General features: G+C 44.7%; 2 protein-coding genes across 9 annotated transcripts in view; one reads left to right on the top strand and one right to left on the bottom strand.

Annotated features, from left to right (window-relative positions):
* PSMA7 (proteasome 20S subunit alpha 7) overlaps positions 1 to 17,221 on the bottom strand; it is a 32,239-nt gene extending 15,018 nt beyond the window's left edge. Inside the window, exons 1-2 of the mRNA XM_085879511.1 lie at positions 16,937 to 17,221; positions 10,449 to 10,575 (exon numbers count right to left, since the gene is read on the bottom strand). Coding sequence (XP_085735637.1) covers positions 10,449 to 10,575; positions 16,937 to 17,038 — 229 coding nt within the window. The 5' untranslated portion in view covers positions 17,039 to 17,221. The remainder of the gene's footprint in view (positions 1 to 10,448; positions 10,576 to 16,936) is intronic.
* Positions 17,222 to 17,256: 35 nt separating this feature from the next.
* Positions 17,257 to 21,892, top strand: part of MTG2 (mitochondrial ribosome associated GTPase 2) — a 43,142-nt gene continuing 38,506 nt past the window's right edge. For 4 of the 8 annotated variants that reach the window (XM_085879502.1, XM_085879508.1, XM_085879505.1 and 1 more), the window contains exon 1: positions 17,257 to 17,465. The gene's annotated coding sequence lies outside the window, so the exon portion shown is untranslated. The remainder of the gene's footprint in view (positions 17,466 to 21,892) is intronic. The other 4 variants (XM_085879504.1, XM_085879506.1, XM_085879510.1 and 1 more) reach the window with 3 other exon arrangements.

The following is a 21,892-nucleotide window of genomic DNA, read 5'->3' on the forward strand; positions in this document are numbered from 1 at the left end:
CACTTTGCTTTATTTATTCTCTCGCTGATTGTTATCTCCATTTGTGGGCTTTAGGAGGTGTGAGGACATTCTCCCAAAACTTGAAACCTCCACCTCTAGTTTTTGGCAAAGGATCATGATTTATGAACCAAACTGTGAAATTTCATGTTCATATCCTTGTTCCAAGGGCTCTTTTCAGAATTTTCACTGAACCTCTGACAGCCTCTACTTGTAGCTCGTTTGGAGTGATATTGCCTGGAATGATTTTTAAGTATTCAGTAAGTATTTTCTTCACCATTCTTGTAGCTCTGACCATCAATGGTATAATTTCAGCTTTCTTCAATTTCCGCATTCTCTTGACCTCATTTTTCAGATCCTGGTATTTGGTCATTTTCCTGATTTCTGTGGCATTTCGTCCAGTCATTGGGAAATGAAACTTCAATCAACGATGCCGACTTTTCCTTTTTGTATTTGAGCATCATGTCTGGATGCAATGTTTTGTTTGCAATGTCCACACTTGATGGGATCATCTTGTCATAGGTAAGCATTATTTGTTAATTTTCACAAGGATCAGATTTGGTTTGCATTTCCTTGGTTGTTCTGGGTTTACATGGATGTTGAAATGTTTACAGATGTGCCAGTGGATTACTCGACAGACGCTGTCATGTCATTCTATGTACAGCTGTTCCGACATTAGTTTTTTACATCCCAATAGGAGGTGACTGATACTTTCTGTTTCTACCCCACAACACCTGCATTTGTCCAATTGGCTCAATCCCGCCATTTTCTTTCAGGCATGAGTGTAGTGTCCTTGGTCTTGAGCATTGATGATGACTCGTTCTCCATCCCAGCTAAGTTGACCTTTTCTTAACCATTCCAATGAGCCTTCCTTATCGATTCTTATCCTGTCAAGTCGTATTTTTTTAACTTTCCTACTCTTTTGTCATTCTCCCATTTATCAGAGGATATCTGCTGATATTTGTTTTTGTAATTTTTTTTTCTTTCTTTACAATCATTGGGGCTGTGTTTGTTTCCGTTTCATTTTACGATGTATTTGCACCTGTTTTGGAAGTTTGTTGCTAAATGGATTAAGGATCCCTTTTCTGGTTTGTTGTATTTTTTACTCATGCAAAATCTCATCCAATAGTCTGTTGGGCTTTTCACATACTCCACTAATCCTCCACATGATGTTCTGTGCACTTGGTTAAGCTCCATCAAACCGCCTCCTCCTTATCGTCTGGGCAAGTGCAACCTCGGTATGCATTGGTTTTTGTAGAATATCTTGTGAATAGATAGAAGTTTCCTTGTTTTGGTGTCTAAATTGATGATCTCCAAGAGCACAGCTATATTGGAATACCGGTACTGCAAGTTGGTTTATAGCTTTGGTTTTGTTTCTGGGAGAGAAGTACGACTTCAGAATTAGTCTTATTCTGCGTAGGTACTCTTTGCTGATTATTATACACATTTGTGTTGTACCTGGGGCCTTCTTCTATTACAAAGCATTTGTATGATGCTTTGTTTTCTAGTTCCTATCTTGTTGCAATTTGATCGATTAAGATGTTGTCTTTTTTTCCTTGGACAAATGTGCATTTGGCACATTGATAAAGACCAAACTCTGTTCGGAGGAGCTCCGAGTATTGCTTTACGAGTTTCAGTTGATCTGCCAATTTATTATTTCGTGAGAAGTTTCAGATCATCCATGTACAGTAGGTGTGTTTCTTGTTTCTTTGGTCATTATCTTGCCAAAACGAAGTTTTTGCAAGATATGTTGGTCAGCTTGTACGTTATTTTTTTGTTTGTCTGTAATCACATATAAATAATTCTGCAGAGCACAGCTATCATTGGAAATTTTTGTAACTTCGCATATCAGAGGACTATAGAGGTCCCTTTCAGCGCATAAAATTTTGAAGGTCAAGGTCAAGGTCACTTTGTCGCAAATCAGGGGAGTCGACGAAACCCTTATTTTTTGAGTAATTTTGATCGGATCGTCTTCAAACTTCATGGGAATATAGTTCATGGTCTGGCGCTCAGCTGATTAATTTTTGGTGGCGATTGGCCTTGACCTTCATGGTTAGCGCCTAAGGTCAAACATATTTGACCCCAAGGTCAAATTTTCAAGTTTTAGGAACCATATCGTGTAGTACCTCAAATTGAACAACTCGATGAATACTTTCCAGATATGTCAAGCTTGAGACATTATGACGTCATTTGGTGACGTTATGAGGCAAACGCATATTTTTCATGTTTTTTTTTTTTTTTTGTATACCTTGTCGAGGCTCGTATAAGAGCTAACACACAACTCACAGCAAGGGGGCATGAGACAAGGGGGGCGGGAGTGGAAGGGAGAAAACAGTGGGGAACAGACACATTAGGTGAACTGTGGAAGGGAGAGGGATGGGGATGGGACGGGGAACATGGCGAAAAGAAGATGGACATTACAGGGACTTTCAGGAAGGAAAGCAGGGGAATTGAAGGAAGTGGGCTTGGGTGGATTATCGGGGGTAGAAAAGATCGAGGATTTGGATGGGGGAAGATAAGAGGTGGTGGTGAACAGCTGTTTTGAAAGCCTGGAGGGAAGAATGGGAAAGAATAGAGTGAGGAAGTTTATTCCAAAGGCGGGAAAAAAGAGGAATGAAAGAGTGAAGATGAGCAGTGATTCGTGATTTTGGTAGTTTTACCAGAAGGGGGTTGTTGGCGGACCTTGAGCGCCCTGTGGAAATGTGGTGGGGACAAATCGCAGAGAGAGCAGGAGAGCAAGGCTGGAGAGGAGTCGGTAGAAGACAGAAAGACCACCGACCAACCTGCGGTGATTGAGTGAGAGGCCCAAAGACTCAGCTTCATTGCGGGAGATGCCGATGATCCTAAGTGCTCTGGTTTCGACAGCGTGAAGCTGAGAAAGGTGGGAGGCAGGAGCACCAGCCCAGAGGGGAGAGCAGTACTCCATCAGGCTACGGACAAAAGCTTTCTAAGTGGTCAGAAGCTCAAGAGGGCCGAGGAAGGACTTTGCACGACGGAGGATTCCCAGTCGGCGACTGGCATTTGAGGCGAGGTTGGAAATGTGACTTTCCCAGGAAAGGTCATGGCAGATAGTGAGACTCAGAAGCTTAAAAGAAAAGACTTCTTCCAGAGGATTGTTGAGAAAGTGGATGGGGGGGGGGGGTTTCCAAACGGTCCTTTTGAAGAGACATAGTGAGAGTGTGAGATTTGTCTGGATTGAAAGACATGTTCCACGTGTTGGACCAGTTTGTGATTTTATCCAGATCTGCAGTGAGCGAAGAAGCTGCAGCTTGCCGGTCTGAGGGATGACAGATGGTACGGCAGAGGGTGGAGTCATCGGCAAAGAGAAATAGAGGATTTTCCAGAGAGTCGGAGAGATCATTGATGAAAACCAGAAAAAGAACAGGGCCCAGAACGCTACCTTGAGGAACTCCAGCCTGGACAGGAAGAGGGGATGAAAGAACTCCATTTAGGGCCACACGTTGACTGCGACAGGAGAGGAAGTCTGCGAGCCATGAGTGGAGATGGCCTTGAATACCATGGGAAGAGAGTTTGGTGAGTAGTAAAGTGTGCCAGACCGTGTCAAAAGCACGTGATATGTCCAGGGATTCGGCTCGGATTTCCTGTCTGGCATTGAGGACCTCCATCCATTCATGGGAGAGCAGAAGCAGCATATCCATGGTAGAGTGACCTGGTCTGAAGCCAAATTGATGATCAGAAATCAAGCCATTGGAGAAGAGGAAGGATTTCATGTCTGAAGCGATGATGGATTCCATAACCTTGCTGATGATTGGGAGAAGGCTGATTGGTCTGCAGTTACAGGGATCTGTTTTTGCACCTTTTTTATGCAGGGCAGTGATGTTGGCAGATTTCCAAGCAGATGGCAGATGACCTTGGGCAAATGAGAGGGTGAATAGAACAGAGAGAGGGTGAACAAGAGCAGAAGAGCAGGCTTTGAGGACACGTGGGCTGATGCTGTCTGGACCGGTTGCAGAATCTGAGTCGAGGTTTGAAAGCAAGCTCTCCACTTTGTTAGGAAAAAAAGACACAGAGTCCAGGGACAGTTGGGTGCGACTGGGTAAGATGGGTAGAGAAAGTGATGGGTTTAGGACACAAGATTTAGCTGCAAACACCGAGTTTAGACATTCAGCTTTATCACGTGCAGTATCAGCAGTGCGGCCATTTGAGGTAAGGAAGGGGGTGGAGGGGGAACATACACCAGAAACAGATTTGATTAAACGCCACCAGGATTTTGAGGAGGGAGAGAGGTTTGAGAGTTCAGACTTGAGATGAGAAAGATGTTGTTTTCTGGCTCTCCTGAGGGTGGATACACACCACTTGTTCCGAGCTTTGTGGAAGGAACTGAGATTGCCCTCAGTTGGGTTTGCTTTCCATGAGGCAAAGGCAAGTTGTTTCAGGACAACTGCCTCGCCACAAGCTTCAGTAAACCAAGGGCGGGAGGAAGGGTTGGACAACTGAACACGAGAGGGGATAAATCTGTGCATGAGGGAGAGCAAGTTTCTTTGAAAGAATTCCCAGGATGAGTTGATGTTGGAAAAAGTAGCGATAGGAGACCAGTCTATAAGTTTGAGTGCTGCTTGGAGACCCTGCCAGTCGAGTCGAGTGAAATGCCAGACTCTACGGCAGTGAGGTGGTTCTCTGATAACAGCCAGAGAGATGTCCACTTTGACAAGGACGTGGTCTGAAGAACCGATTGGAGCAGAGGAAGAGCAGCAGATATTGTCAGGGAAATTTGTCAAAATCAGATCCAGAAGAGATGGAGTACCATTGGTTGAGATCCGGGTCGGGAAGTTGACCGATTGAGTCAGTCCTAATGAGTCGCAGAAAGCTTTTGCTGAGGTGCCATGACAGGTGAGAGAGGTACTCACACCTAGCCAACTGGCGTGATGACAAACTGAAGTCGCCACATATGAGGAAGAGAGAGTTTGGATGAGAAGAACTCTACTCTAGAACGATTCTCATCGGAATCTCTCGTAGGCAGATATTCCTCAAGGAGTCGCTCCTGGTGGATAGCAGCTCTGTTCACCTCAGTGTGACCTTAAAGAAGTCACACGTGGTCACCTTTTGGCAAGATACGGGTCACCCTGCGGGTGACATTGGTTTATTTTTCTGTTGCATGTAAGACTGTATTCATGTTCTTGTTCAATGATGAGGTTACTCAGTGGGTCCATAGCCAGATAAAACAGAAGGGGAAAGACTGTCACCTTGGAGGATACCACATCTTATCTTTATTGCTGGGATTTCAATCTTTCCTTCCAAGTAAGGTTGCATCAGAGTTGTGCTCCAGAGCATCATTGCTTTCACAATCAGTGTAATTCTCACTTTTTATCTCTCTAAGGAATTTTTTTTTTTGGAAGTTTACTGCCACGGATGCACCGTCTTTTACACCACCATATTCAACACGTTAAATTCGTTATTTGTGCCTGTTGGTTGTGTCCTTAACGAAGTCGCTAAAACCGAAGTTTCCAGTCTGGAATGATTTTCAATTTTGTTTTACTGCCAAACAGGCAGACAAAAACAATTACCTTAATCCTCTGCGCACACGCATGTTTGGAAGGAGATTCTGTACAATTTGCCCAATTCAGAGCCAAAGTATTGCTGTATTGCAGGTTGGTGTTCCAATTCATGTGCTGCAGTGTTGAAAATACATAATCCGATTGAAATTAAGTAGTTCTTCGATCATAGACAGACATCTGCACTCTGTAAACACACCGACAGAAGAGAAAAAAAAGAGTGAACCAATTATTGCTTAACCCCGCTTTGAGATTCACTTCTTCTTCTTCCTCTTTCGGCTTGCTCCCGTTAGGGGTCGCCACAGCGGACCAACAGTCTCCATTTCGCTCTATCCTCCACATCTTCCAATGACACTCCAACCACCCGCATGTCCGCCCTCACCGCATCCATGAACCTCTTCTTTGGCCTTCCTCTTCTCCTCCTGCCTGGCGGCTCCATCTTCAACATCCTTCTCCCGATATACTCCGTTTCCCTCCTGTGCACATGTCCAAACCATCTCAATCTCGCTTCTCTCACTTTGTCTCCAAACCGTCCTACCTGCGCTGTCCCTCTAATATACTCATTTCTTATCCTATCCATCCTCGTCACTCCCAACGAGAATCGCAGCATCTTTAACTCTGCCACCTCCAGCTCCGCTTCCTGTCTTATTGTTAGTGCCACCGCCTCCAAACCATACAACATAGCTGGTCTCACTACCGTCTTGTATACTTTCCCCTTCACTCTTGCAGCTACCCTTCTGTCACAAATCACTCCTGCAACTCTTCTCCACCCACTCCATCCTGCCTGCACTCTCTTTTCACTTCTCTCCCACACTCTCCGTTACTTTGGACAGTTGATCCCAAGTATTTAAACCAATCCACCTTCCCCACCTCAACTCCTTGCAACTGCACCATACCACCACCCTCAATCTCATTTACGCACATGTACTCTGTCTTACTCCTACTGACTAACATTCCCCTTCTCTCCAGTGCGTACCTCCACCTCTCAAGGCTCGATTCAGCCTGCTCCCTACTCTCCCTACAGATCATGATGTCATCCGCGAACATCATAGTCCATGGAGACTCCAGTCTGATCTCGTCCGTCAACCTGTCCATCACCATTGCAAACAGGAAAGGGCTCAGAGTCGATCCTTGGTGCAATCCCACTTTAACCTTAAACCGGTCCGTCATTCCTACCGCACACCTCACCGCAGTCACACTGTCCTCATACATATCCTGCACGATCCTCACCTACTTCTCCACCACTCCAGACTTCCTCATCCCCCTCCATCCCCTCCCTTACCTCAAATGGCCGCACTGCTGATTCCACACGTGATAAAGCTGAATGTCTAAACTCGGTGTTTGCAGCTAAATCTTGTGTCCCAAACCCATCACTATCTCTACCCACTTTACCCAGTCGCACCCAACTGTCCCTGGACTCTGTATCCTTTTCTCCTGACAAGGTGGAGAGCTTGCTTTCAAACCTCGAGTCAGATTCTGCAACCGGTCCAGACGGCATCAGCCCACGTGTCCTCAAAGCCTGCTCTTCTGCTCTTGCTCACCCTCTCTCTGTTCTATTCACCCTCTCATTTTCCCAAGGTCATCTGCCATCTGCTTGGAAATCTGCTAACATCACTGCCCTGCATAAAAAAGGTGCAAAAACAGATCCCTGCAACTACAGACCAATCAGCCTTCTCCCAATCATCAGCAAGGTTATGGAATCCATCATCGCTTCAGACATGAAATCCTTCCTCTTCTCCAATGGCTTGATTTCCAATCATCAATTTGGTTTCAGACCAGGTCACTCTACCCTAGATATGCTGCTACTGCTCTCCCATCAATGGATGGAGGTCCTCAATGCCAGACAGGAAATCCGAGCCGTATCCCTGGACATATCACGTGCTTTTGACACAGTCTGGCACCCTGCCCTACTCACCAAACTCTCTTCCCATGGTATTCAAGGCCATCTCCACTCATGGCTCGCAGACTTCCTCTCCTGTCGCAGTCAACGTGTGGCCCTAAATGGAGTTCTTTCATCCCCTCTTCCTGTGCAGGCTGGAGTTCCTCAAGGTAGCGTTCTGGGCCCTGTTCTTTTTCTGGTTTTCATCAATGATCTCTCGGACTCTCTGGAAAATCCTCTATTTCTCTTTGCCGATGACTCCACCCTCTGCCGTACCATCTGTCATCCCTCAGACCGGCAAGCAGCAGCTTCTTCACTCACTGCAGATCTGGATAAAATCACAAACTGGTCCAACACGTGGAACATGTCTTTCAATCCAGACAAATCTCACACTCTCACTATGTCTCTTCGAAAGGACCGTTTACAAAACCCCCCATCCACTTTCTCAACAATCCTCTGGAAGAAGTCTTTTCTTTCAAGCTTCTGGGTCTCACTATCTGCCATGACCTTTCCTGGGAAAGTCACATTTCCAACCTTGCCTCAAAAGCCAGTCGCCGACTGGGAATCCTCCGTCGTGCAAAGTCCTTCCTCGGCCCTCTTGAGCTCCTGACCACTTACAAAGCTTTTGTCCGTAGCCTGATGGAGTACTGCTCTCCCCTCTGGGCTGGTGCTCCTGCCTCCCACCTTTCTCGACTTCACGCTGTCGAAACCAGGGCTTTTAAGATCATTGGCATCTCCCGCAATGAAGCTGAGTCTTTGGGCCTCTCACTCAATCACCGCAGGTTGGTCGGTGGTCTTTCTGTCTTCTACCGACTCCTCTCCAGCCTTGCCCCCTGCTCTCTCTGTGATTTGTCCCAACCACATTTCCACAGGGCGCTCAAGGTCCGCCAACAACCCCTTCTGGTAAAACTACCAAAATCACGAATCACTGCTCATCTTCACTCTTTCATTCCTCTTTTTCCCGCCTTTGGAATAAACTTCCTCACTCTATTCTTTCCCATTCTTCCCTCCAGGCTTTCAAAACAGCTGTTCACCACCACCTCTTATCTTCCCCCATCCAAATCCTCGAACTTTTCTACCCCGATAATCCACCCAAGCCCACTTCCTTCAATTCTCCTGCTTTCCTTCCTGAAAGTCCCTTTAATGTCCATCTTCCCCTCGCCATGTTCCCCGTCCCATCCCCATCCCTCTCCCTTCCACAGTTCACCTGTGTCTGTTCCCCAATGTTTTGTCCCTTCCACTCCCGCCCCTCTTGTCTCATGCCTCCTTGCTGTGAGTTGTGTGTTAGCTCTCATACGAGCCTCGACCAAGGTATACAAAAAAAAAAAAAAAAAAAAAAAAAAAATACAATGCCACAACTCCTCTCTTGGCACCCTATCATAAGCTTTCTCTAAATCCACAAACACACAATGTAACTCTTTCTGGCCTTCCCTATACTTCTCCATCAACATTCTCAAAGCAAACATCGCATCAGTGGTGCTTTTTCCTGGCATAAACCCATATTGCTGCTCACAGATCGTCACCTCTCCTCTCAACCGAGCTTCCACTACTCTTTCCCACAACTTCATGGTGTGGCTTAACAACTTTATCCCTCTGTAATTTCCATAGCTCTGCACATCACCCTTATTCTTGAAAATCGGAACCAGTACACTTAATCTCCACTCCTCCGGCATCCTCTCACTTTCCAAGACTTTATTAAACAATCTGGTTAACAACCCCACTGCCATCTCTCCTAAGCACTTCCATGCCTCCACTGGTATACCATCTGGGCCAACCACCTTTCCACTTGAGACCATACCTCCCCATCACCTCCTCATCCTCTTTATTCCCTTCCCCAACATGTCCATTGAAATCTGCTCCAATCACCACTCTTTCATCCTTGGATACACTCTCCACCACTTCATCTAACTCACTCCAGAAATCTTCTTTATATTGCATCTCACACCCCATATGTGGGGCATATGCACTGATGACATTCATCATCACCCCTTCAATTTCCAACTTCACACTCATCACTCGGTCAGACACTCTCCTCACCTCCAATACCCTCTTGACATAATCTTCCTTCAGGATTATCCCGACACCATTTCTCCTCCCATCCACACCATGGTAGAACAGTTTGAAACCACCTCCAATGCTCCTCGCCTTACTCCCCATCCACTTGGTCTCTTGTACACACAGTATGTCCACCTTTCTTCTCTCCATCATATCAGCCAACTCTCACCCTTTGCCAGTCATCGTCCCAACATTCAGAGTTCCAACTCTCACCTCCACACTTCTACCCTTCCCCCTCTCCCACTGCCTCCGGACTCGCCTTCCCCGTCTCCTTCTCCTCCTTCGCCCAGCAGTAGCACAATTTCCACTGGTACCCTGCTGACCACCGGTACCGGTGGCGGTCGTTGGTAACCCGGGCCTCGACCGATCCGGTATGGAAATTCGTTTTGTTGTCCGCATAATGATTTGGCATAGGTTTTTACGCCGGATGCCCTTCCTGACGCAATCCTGGTCGCCTCTTACGACACACAGGGATATGGTACACCTATTCTAACCGGGGCATACACCGGGCCCAGTACAACTGGTGCTCATTTCGCCGACCTCGGAAGGATGGCAGGCTGAGTCAACCCCCTGGTGTTTTCGACTTGGTTTTATATATATATATATATATATATATATATATACACATATACATATATATACATATATATATATATATATATATATATATATATATACACATATACATACATATATTAATTCAGTGTCCCAACGGGGCTTGAACTCAGGACCTCTTGGGTCCCAAGCCACTGCCCTAACCACTGCGCCAACACCAGGCTTCACTTGTGGGGGGAAAAAAACTGCATTTCAAAACCCCTCCATTTAGCATAACTTGGACAAAATATTACAACATTTTACATCATATCAACCAATCAAATTTGCTGATCAGAGATTCCACTCCATGTCCTTTTTACTCAAGACTATGTGAGGTAAGGTGTTCTATTAACTCTCCATTTATGTTTGCAATGTCAGTAAAAACAAAATGTTTGAGGATGGCTGGGTACCTGCAAATGCCATGCAAACATGCTCATCCAGGGCACATATCTTGCGTACTGTCCGTTCTTCCTGCAGTTTTGCCACCGATTTCTTCTCTACAGCCAACACAACCAATTCTTTTCCACGAATCCCAACCTGAAGTGCAACCACCACATGGGGTATGAGGTTAGGATGGGCAGAAGAGAATTGAACAATGAGGCGACAGAAAAAGCAACTGGGATAATTGACTGGTGAATACAGATACTTCTTTTGGCAACCACTGGGTCTCTGGAGCTCCCAAAACCACATGAGCACCCATAACACTGTATTAAGTAATTACATGGTCAAGCTGGCATGCAAGACTGGTGGACATCTTGGCCTTCATTGCATAGCAGTCTATTCTGAACAATCCACAACTCTATATAGTGTACAAGGCCTTCACTAAAAAGGCAGTGGAATACAGCTCCCCACTCAATACGTGCGCAGCAGCTTCCTATCTTGATCCTTTGGACATATAATCCAAGGTCCTTTTGAGTTACTGACCTCTCTTGGCAGGAGGCCCAGTCTCAGGGTCTGTTTCTCAATTACAGGGTGTTGGGCTTTCAGTTATGTGCCACCTCTTTTCTGGTCTTATTCCATCTGTCCTCTCTTTCCTCCATTCATTCTAAGCCACCCAAATCACCACCTCCGACCCACAGTTACACACGTTTCCAGAAATGTCAAGTTACTCTTACCAAAGTCCAAGCTTGATGCTTAACTCCTGCTTCGATCTTAACTGTGGAACAGACTACCTGTGTCTGTTGCATCACACCTCTGCCAACCAGCATATGACACTGCCATTTGCAATACTGTGCATGCACACAAGTATGATTTTTTTTATCTCCACAAGCGAAGGTGGATGGAGTTTGCACGTTTTCACCCCCGTTTTTGTTACTTGCAAAATCGAAGATTTTTCAAGTATATTGGTCAGATGATTTTGTTATTCTGCCGGTTTGTTTGTCAATTGCCTACAGGTCACAATTTTAAACCAATCATCATGAAACGTTACCAAGTTGTAGAGGTAGTCTCAACTGAGGAGCCGATCGATTTTGAGGTCAAATTTCTAAAATCGTCATTTTTCATCCCATTAAATTGAAATTTAAGCAGGATTTGCATATTGTATCACTGAATTGGGAAACCAACTACTTTTGAGATCAAAGGGTCAAAGGTCAACTCAAAGTCCAACTTCTAAAATCATCAATTTTTGATCAGATTGACTTGATAATAAAACAACAATTGCATAGTGCATTACTTATTTGGGAAACAAACTATTTGAGGTCAAAAGGTCAAAGGTCAAACTTCTAAAATCAGCAAATTTCATCCGATTAACCTGAAAATTAAGCAGCAATTGCTTAAGCCTGGTGCTGGCTTAGTGTTCGGGTGGTGGCTTGGGATTCTAGACTAAACACCTGTCGTCTAAACATAACAGTCGTCTAACACTAAACATAGTGCATCACTGAATTTTGAAACCAACTATTTTTGAGGTCAAAAGGTCAAATTTCTAAAATCATCAATTTGAATCTGAAAAATAATCAATTTTTATTCGATTGATCTGCACTTTAAGATTGTCAATTTTAATACTAATCAAATGGACAATTTGATGTATTCATGGCAACCTTTGGAGGGGGGGGGAGCGGGATTTTGCAAGTATCATGTTCTGCACGACGTCTTATTCTTGTTTGTCTGTCTGTGTAGGATAGCTCAAACGGTTATGGACGGATTCAGACTAAACTTGGTAGACAGATTGTGTGTGAGACAAGGACAAATCAATTCGATTTTGGTGAAGATCTGGATCCAGATCATTTTTTAAGTGATTCTTTACCATTGAGAGATCTGGTCAAAAATGAAACATCAAAATGTTGTGAAAGGATTACTATGTTTGACGGTTAGTAACCCCAACAACTCGGTTTTTTGATAACTATGTTTGATGATCTCATCTGTATTTACATGATTGTTTTTGTCATACGATATCGAGGCTCGTATAATAGCTAACACACAGCATGTATAACAAAGGGAGCAGGAGACAAGAGGGAAGCACAAAACAGTGGGGAACAGAGACAAGAGAGAAGCACAAAACAGTGGGGAACAGAGACATGAGGAGATCTGTGGAAGGGAGAGGGTTGGGATGGGGGTACATGGGGTAAACAAGATGGACACTAGAGGAACTTTTAGGAAGGAAAGCAGGAAATTTGAAGGAGGTGGGTTTGGGGTTTCGTTCACCGTAAAAAATTAAAAGTTTCTCCAAAGTTGTGTGCACGTGCATGTGAAGACCAACATTTTGTTTTCACTGGCAATCGTATTTTCATGGAATAATTTTTCCTGAATTGATCAAGTGGGGATGACTTTCAAATTGAATTTCCCTTTAACTGGGCTCTCCAAATATTGTTATATGGAATTATATTCAGTATTCAATGCCAGAAATTGAGACCGAGATGCACAGCGACGCTCATCCAAAGCAGCTGCGATTGACGTGAGCGGAGCATTGGCTGAGCTCGTGCCCTGGGGATAGAAGGTAGTCATTGTGCAGCACATTTCTGTGTAAAATAAAGTCCGTGGAGAATTGCGCACACACACAAGGAAAAAAAAATCAGACATGAATCTTTGTTATTGCTTTTATGGGGCGAACATGGATGGATATCACCGAAACTCCAAGATTGATATGTGGTGGAAATAGCGCCACCTTTGGTGGTATCTGGTATTACAAGTCATCTTCCTTCATCTTGTGATGCGTCGTGATCAATAAAATTTATTTCAAAAATTATAAAATGCGTTTCCAAGAAAGTGCCGCAGCACATTGCCCACTGTAGGTCGGTAGACTCGGGTACTTCCACCTGGAGGTGCCTGCTAGTATAATTAATATATTATTTGCAATTCAATCTCATCCGGACTTTATTGCTGTAATTTACATAGTTTGTTTTCCATGGCAGATTCAGTTTTATGATGAAGTTACCAATTACGTGAATTCCATCCATTTTGCACGATCATTAGAGAGGAAGAAAAAAAAATCATCATCATCATCATTTGTAAAGGAGGCAGACTATTTTTCTGCTATTTATGAACGACCTTCCGAGTATGCAGATCACGGAGTATAGACCTATGGCGACGATATAAAAATTGACAACCCAGCGAACAATCGCAACCATTTATCCATTCAGGATGACATGGTCAAGGTGGAAGAGTGGTCTCAGGAATGGCAACCTTCTTTCAAGCCCAGATAAATGCAAGACCCTTCTTCTTGGGAAAGATACTGCCGATGAGTTTCGGGATGGAAACAGAGTTGAGCTTGAAAACATCATTGTAGAACAGGATCGAGGAATCAGAATCAACAAGGATCCATCATCAGGTCTCCTCAACAGTCACAAAGGCGAACCAAATATTCGGGCTGATAAAACATACCTTCCCAACGCCGGATAAAGTTATACTGTTGTGGGCCGGGGGTTCGGTGGTGATAAACAACCACTAGGTGGAGCAGTAGAGCCGTCTCCACCGAACACCTGGAATTTATGTCATGACTCTCGGATAAGTCCGAAGGTCACGGGTCCATTAGCGGACCGTGGTCGCCAATATTTTGACGGCGTGAGGTAGGGTCCACTTGTCTAATTCCAATTTACCCAAGTACTCACGCCGTCTAGCTACCGGAAAAACACACCCTCGGCCGACTGTCCAAACCGAGTCGCATGTACCGACTCGGGTCCGGCGTACCGAGTGGGAGTTACCAGCGCCGCGCCGGTCCCAATGACAACTTACGGCACACGGCCTCCCTAATTCTCAATATGCACCGTGCTAAACCAATGAAAGAAAGTGACGGACAACGAGCTGGTACATTGAGCAATTGTAGGGGGTTTATTTATAATGGGGCAGGGGAGCACAAAGAGCAGTTATCACGACTATAAGAAATGCAATTTACAAGGGAAACAGGCACTTAACAGTTTCTACTTACAGGACGACGACAGCGCACGACACACACACACACCTATCTCTATATATCTCTATATATCTCTCTATATATCTCTCTATATATCTCTCTATATCTCTATCTCTATCTCTCTCTCTCTATCTCTCTCTCTCTCACGCAGCCTGCGGCTGCTGGTTGCATCATTGGTTGAGACGCGGCGATGCCGCTGATACAGTGTCCCCCTTTCCAGTACACTGGCGCTCATTTTGCCGACCTCAGAAGGATGACAGGCTGAGTCAACCTCCTGGTGTATTTTAATTCAGCGGCCCAACGGGGATTAAACACGCAGTCTAGGACGACAGGTGTTTAGTCTAGAATCCCAAGCCACCACCCGAACCACTAAGCCAACACCAGGCTTATCGAGACATCTGAATGATGCACTCTCTGCACGACCGATGCAGACGAGGTGACGATGCAGGTTTCCAGATCATGGAAGGACCAGACCTCGTACGTTCTCACCGCTTCTTCACTCCTGCAGCAATCAACTCGACCAGATCGTCATCCGATGATGAAGGTATTCAAACGCAGACGTCGACTACCTTTCAGAAACAAAGTTTATTTTAAAAACCAAAAAGTGATCGAGGATTGGAATAGCCTCCCGGCATCCCAGTGAAGTCGATATAGCGAACGAAGTGAGCTTAATACTTAACGTGTGCACGTGAGAGAATAGGAAACAACAACAACAACAACAACAACAACACAATAGCCCTGGCTATTTGGAATCCGTGTCGTTAGCCAAGACGTTTTGCTTCCGGTTGTTGTTAAACGCTGTGCGGTGTATAAACACGATCGGGTTTTATTTTTATCTTGTGAATATTACTTAACGCGTGCACATGAGAGAATAGGAAACAACAAAAACAACACAATACTCTGGCAATTGTGAATCCGTGTTCTTGGCTATGACCATTTTGATTCCGTTTTGTTTTGTTTCTGGTTTTCTTTTGTTTCCGGGTTTTCTCATGGGGAATGATGCATGCCGGGAGATCATGACCGGAAGTGTTTATTTATTTATTCAATTATTTTTTCCCCAAAGTTAATTTTATACTTCCAAAAGTGATTTTGTTCATGACAGGAAGTTTTTATTTTGTATTTAACATTACTGGGAGTGATTTTGAAACTCTTTCCGGAACTTTGAATTCCTTTTATTCTTGACCAGAAGTGATCGTTTATTTATTTATTTATTCAATTATTTTTTTCCCAAAGTTAATTTTAATAGCGAACGAAGTGAGCTTAATACTTAACGCGTGCACGTGAGAGAATAGGAAACAACAACAACACAATAGCCCTGGCTATTTGGAATCAGTGTCGTTAGCTATGACTTTTTGCTTCCGGTTGTTGTTAAACGCTGTGCGGTGTATAAACACGATTGGGTTTTATTTCTATCTTGTGAATATTACTTAACGCGTGCCCATGAGAGAATAGGAAACAACAAAAACAATACAATACCCTGGCAAATGTGAATCCGTGTCGTTGGCTATGACCATTTTGTTTCTGGTTTTTTTTTTTTTGTTTCCGGTTTTTGTCATGGGGAATGATGCATGCCGGGAGATCATGACCGGAAGTGTTTATTTATTTATTCAATTATTTTTTCCCCAAAGTTAATTTTATACTTCCGAAAGTGATTTTGTTCATGACAGGAAGTGTTTATTTTGTATTTAACATTACCGGGAGTGATTTTGAAACTCTTTCCGGAACTTTTAATTTCTTTTATTCTTGACTAGAAGTGATCGTATATTTATTTATTTATTCAATTATTTTTTCCCAAAGTTAATTTTAATAAAGAAATCTCCCGCATCATCAAAAAATATTTTTTAATCGTGATTTACATTGTTTGATCGCTGATCCCGAATGCAGGCCGAAGTAACCGGAAATTGCGTCAAAATCATCAGCTGTGCGGCGCTTGCCAACTATACCATGTACCACGGTATAGTTGGCAAGTATACAGTTGTGAACAAGTTATATGTAAAGTCAGAAGCGAATGTAAGAAGAATTCTACGTTCGCTTCTAGGCTTTGCCTATTCCATATTATCCTATGAACAACAACCTTTAAAAACGAAATAAGACCAATAATTTGTTTGAACCCACCAGGTACCAACCAACGTGCAGCAACCGATATGGAAGCGGAGATTAAACTGAAGTAAACCCGGAAAAACATTCATCAACAACGCCAACAACTCCTCGGTTTATGTGCGTACGTAATAAATAAACAGATGGCCACAAATCAAAAGCGCCTCTTCGAATCGGACAAATCGAAAAATTCCTCGATTGCGCCGTCACGATATGTGGGGAAAACACAAAACCACATCTATAAAGTTAAATTTTCCAATCACGACGCTCTCGAATGACGGCAACGGAATGCAACAGATGACACAGCACTAATCAATGGACGTTAACGAGAGCATTTTCCTAGATGGGTGTGAGGAAACATGAGGCGAGCCCTGGGATGCTAATCTATCCGAGACCAAGAAAGACAGTAGGCCGAACAGAGGCCATAAGGTCGAAACACGCAGTCAGAATACCTACCGCCGTGGATCCTTTCTTCACAGCTTCCTGGGCATATTCAACCTGAAAGAGATGCCCGTCCGGCGAAAAGACCGTGATGGCACGGTCATAACGAGCTGTCATGGCGCACCGGGCACCGAAAACACTCCTCTCTCAGATCCGAAATCAACCGGATGTTACGATTAAAAAAAATTAAACGCCGTCTTTCGTTAAACGCGCTACTCACTCATTCATGGAAGATTCTAGCAATGCGAACACGACCGTACATCGAAAGGACTATTCTGAAATAATCATAAATGTGTAGACCCCCCCCCCTCGAAGTAGCAAACAACACGTCAGGTTTTTATACACCTCACAATTCTTGTTACATTCCTCTCAGAAGGATAATTTACGAATATGGATATTAATTCGACAAAAACAAAAAAACAAGCGTTTCAAGATGCACAAGACTGGTAGGTAAAGCACATTTTCCGAAAAAGAAGAAAAAGTAGATGAGAGCTACAAAAACGACCTCCTCTCGTCGTGATCCTGCACCGCAGCTCGGCCTCAGGTACTTCGTGACGATGTGGTATCCTTCCAGTGTTCGGTTTTAAAAGCTCATTACACGGTTAAGTACTTCACACAGATGTAGTAAACACAAGAGGTTTATCATTATTATTTGTTTTGGATTTGAAAATTGTGCCGAGAATTCGTCACTGAGTTCAGTTTTCATTCGAGACGCCTTGGTTTAGTCTTCCTCCTTGGTTTAGTCTTCCTCCTTGGTTTAGTCTTCCTCCTTGGTTTAGTCTTCCTCCTTGGTTTAGTCTTCCTCCTTGGTTTAGTCTTCCTCCTTGGTTTAGTCTTCCTCCTTGGTTTAGTCTTCCTCCTTGGTTTAATCTTCCTCCTTGGTTTAGTCTTCCTCCTTGGTTTAGTCTTCCTCCTTGGTTTAGTCTTCCTCCTTGGTTTAGTCTTCCTCCTTGGTTTAGTCTTCCTCCTTGGTTTAGTCTTCCTCCTTGGTTTAATCTTCCTCCTTGGTTTAGTCTTCCTCCTTGCCGCCTTGGTTTAGTCTTCCTCCTTGCCGCCTTGGTTTAGTCTTCCTCCTTGCCGCCTTGGTTTAGTCTTCCTCCTTGCCGCCTTGGTTTAGTCTTCCTCCTTGCCGCCTTGGTTTAGTCTTCCTCCTTGCCGCCTTGGTTTAGTCTTCCTCCTTGGTTTAGTCTTCCTCCTTGCCGCCTTGGTTTAGTCTTCCTCCTTGCCGCCTTGGTTTAGTCTTCCTCCTTGCCGCCTTGGTTTAGTCTTCCTCCTTGACGCCTTGGTTTAGTCTTCCTCCTTGACGCCTTGGTTTAGTCTTCCTCCTTGCCGCCTTGGTTTAGTCTTCCTCCTTGACGCCTTGGTTTAGTCTTCCTCCTTGCCGCCTTGGTTTAGTCTTCCTCCTTGACGCCTTGCTTTAGTCTTCCTCCTTGCCGCCTTGGTTTAGTCTTCCTCCTTGGTTTAGTCTTCCTCCTTGGTTTAGTCTTCCTCCTTGCCGCCTTGGTTTAGTCTTCCTCCTTGCCGCCTTGGTTTAGTCTTCCTCCTTGCCGCCTTGGTTTAGTCTTCCTCCTTGCCGCCTTGGTTTAGTCTTCCTCCTTGCCGCCTTAGTTTAGTCTTCCTCCTTGACGCCTTGGTTTAGTCTTCCTCCTTGCCGCCTTGGTTTAGTCTTCCTCCTTGCCGCCTTGGTTTAGTCTTCCTCCTTGCCGCCTTGGTTTAGTCTTCCTCCTTGCCGCCTTGGTTTAGTCTTCCTCCTTGCCGCCTTGGTTTAGTCTTCCTCCTTGCCGCCTTAGTTTAGTCTTCCTCCTTGCCGCCTTAGTTTAGTCTTCCTCCTTGCCGCCTTAGTTTAGTCTTCCTCCTTGACGCCTTGGTTTAGTCTTCCTCCTTGCCGCCTTGGTTTAGTCTTCCTCCTTGCCGCCTTGGTTTAGTCTTCCTCCTTGCCGCCTTGGTTTAGTCTTCCTCCTTGATGCCTTGGTTTAGTCTTCCTCCTTGCCGCCTTGGTTTAGTCTTCCTCCTTGACGCCTTGGTTTAGTCTTCCTCCTTGACGCCTTGGTTTAGTCTTCCTCCTTGACGCCTTGGTTTAGTCTTCCGCCTTGGTTTTGTCTTCCTCCTTGATGCCTTGGTTTAGTCTTCCGCCTTGGTTCAGTCTTCCTTCTTTCCGCCTTGGTTTAGTCTTCCTCTTTGCCGCCTTGGTTTAGTCTTCCTCCTTGCCGCCTTGGTTTAGTCTTCCTCCTTGCCGCCTTGGTTTAGTCTTCCTCCTTGCCGCCTTGGTTTAGTCTTCCTCCTTGCCGCCTTGGTTTAGTCTTCCTCCTTGCCGCCTTGGTTTAGTCTTCCTCCTTGCCGCCTTGGTTTAGTCTTCCTCCTTGCCTCCTTGGTTTAGTCTTCCTCCTTGCCTCCTTGGTTTAGTCTTCCTCCTTGATGCCTTGGTTTAGTCTTCCTCCTTGCCGCCTTGGTTTAGTCTTCCTCCTTGCCGCCTTAGTTTAGTCTTCCTCCTTGCCGCCTTAGTTTAGTCTTCCTCCTTGCCGCCTTAGTTTAGTCTTCCTCCTTGACACCTTGGTTTAGTCTTCATCCTTGCCTCCTTGGTTTAGTCTTCCTCCTTGCCGCCTTGGTTTAGTCTTCCTCCTTGCCGCCTTGGTTTAGTCTTCCTCCTTGCCGCCTTGGTTTAGTCTTCCTCCTTGCCTCCTTGGTTTAGTCTTCCTCCTTGATGCCTTGGTTTAGTCTTCCTCCTTGCCGCCTTGGTTTAGTCTTCCTCCTTGCCGCCTTAGTTTAGTCTTCCTCCTTGCCGCCTTAGTTTAGTCTTCCTCCTTGCCGCCTTAGTTTAGTCTTCCTCCTTGACACCTTGGTTTAGTCTTCATCCTTGCCGCCTTGGTTTAGTCTTCCTCCTTGCCGCCTTGGTTTAGTCTTCCTCCTTGCCGCCTTGGTTTAGTCTTCCTCCTTGCCGCCTTGGTTTAGTCTTCCTCCTTGCCGCCTTGGTTTAGTCTTCCTCCTTGCCGCCTTGGTTTAGTCTTCCTCCTTGCCGCCTTGGTTTAGTCTTCCTCCTTGCCGCCTTGGTTTAGTCTTCCTCCTTGCCGCCTTGGTTTAGTCTTCCTCCTTGCCGCCTTAGTTTAGTCTTCCTCCTTGCCGCCTTAGTTTAGTCTTCCTCCTTGACACCTTGGTTTAGTCTTCATCCTTGCCGCCTTGGTTTAGTCTTCCTCCTTGCCGCCTTGGTTTAGTCTTCCTCCTTGCCGCCTTGGTTTAGTCTTCCTCCTTGCCGCCTTGGTTTAGTCTTCCTCCTTGCCGCCTTGGTTTAGTCTTCCTCCTTGCCGCCTTGGTTTAGTCTTCCTCCTTGCCGCCTTGGTTTAGTCTTCCTCCTTGCCGCCTTGGTTTAGTCTTCCTCCTTGCCGCCTTGGTTTAGTCTTCCTCCTTGCCGCCTTGGTTTAGTCTTCCTCCTTGCCGCCTTGGTTTAGTCTTCCTCCTTGCCGCCTTGGTTTAGTCTTCCTCCTTGCCGCCTTAGTTTAGTCTTCCTCCTTGCCGCCTTAGTTTAGTCTTCCTCCTTGCCGCCTTAGTTTAGTCTTCCTCCTTGACGCCTTGGTTTAGTCTTCCTCCTTGCCGCCTTGGTTTAGTCTTCCTCCTTGCCGCCTTGGTTTAGTCTTCCTCCTTGATGCCTTGGTTTAGTCTTCCTCCTTGCCGCCTTGGTTTAGTCTTCCTCCTTGCCGCCTTGGTTTAGTCTTCCTCCTTGCCGCCTTAGTTTAGTCTTCCTCCTTGCCGCCTTGGTTTAGTCTTCCTCCTTGCCGCCTTGGTTTAGTCTTCCTCCTTGCCGCCTTGGTTTAGTCTTCCTCCTTGCCGCCTTGGTTTAGTCTTCCTCCTTGCCGCCTTGGTTTAGTCTTCCTCCTTGCCGCCTTGGTTTAGTCTTCCTCCTTGCCGCCTTGGTTTAGTCTTCATCCTTGCCGCCTTGGTTTAGTCTTCATCCTTGCCTCCTTGGTTTAGTCTTCCTCCTTGCCGCCTTGGTTTAGTCTTCCTCCTTGCCGCCTTCGTTTAGTCTTCCTCCTTGACACCTTGGTTTACTCTTCATCCTTGCCGCCTTGGTTTAGAGTCATTCCATCTGAAATCACCAAATTTAAGAAAATGTTCTCAGTTGACCCCCTCAGATTTACTTTAAACTTTCATAAAACAGTTCCCAGGTATCAAAATGAAGCTGCGTAAAATTTTAGGTCCATAGATGTGGTCAACTCCAAGATATTGAGGGTTGAAAATGTGGTTGTGGCCCTATTTTTATGGTCGTTGCGAGCATCACAAACTGAACGGCTACTTTTAAACTCCCACAACTTTTTAAATATTAATGTTAGAGCCTTGAAATTTTCAGAGATAATTCTTCTATAACTGCTCTGTAAGAAACAAATATAAAACTGAGTATACCTCCATTAACTTTTTTGACCTGATCAGTTGAAATAAAGAAAAAAAATGTTGGTTTTATATGAAGACACAAATTTGAGACCCCATATATTTTTATTGACCCATCCCAGAAGCTTGAAATTTTTTCAGGTAATAACTGTATGGTATTAGTATTCAAATACATGTTTACTTTTCTTTATCAGTCATATATAATAGTCATGATCCCTCAAAAATTGAAAATTTTCATTTTTCCCCGAAATTCAGGTGAGGATTGCAAATGTATGACAAGGTATACCACTTCAAATTGTTCACCATTGGAAAGAGCATATTGAAGTTTACAAGTGTCAAATATCAAAGTAGTATATATATTTTTTAAAATATATTTTCTATTTTTTAAAAAAACTGTTGTTAACACAGTCATAAATACATGAAGTGTGTGCATGGTGTGGGCACCATGGTAATCATGAATGATTAGTTCTATGATTCAAATTAACAATACAAAAATATATCACATACTGCAATAACACTGTAATAAAACATTTCACGTAAATGATTTGAATAGGTACTGGATCTGCTTTTCCAAGTCAGGTGCGAGCTTGTACT

This window comes from Eptatretus burgeri, chromosome 4, assembly GCF_056783735.1.
Source record: "Eptatretus burgeri isolate ZD-2024b chromosome 4, Ebu_testis_v1, whole genome shotgun sequence".
Taxonomy (NCBI): Eukaryota; Metazoa; Chordata; class Myxini; order Myxiniformes; family Myxinidae; genus Eptatretus; species Eptatretus burgeri.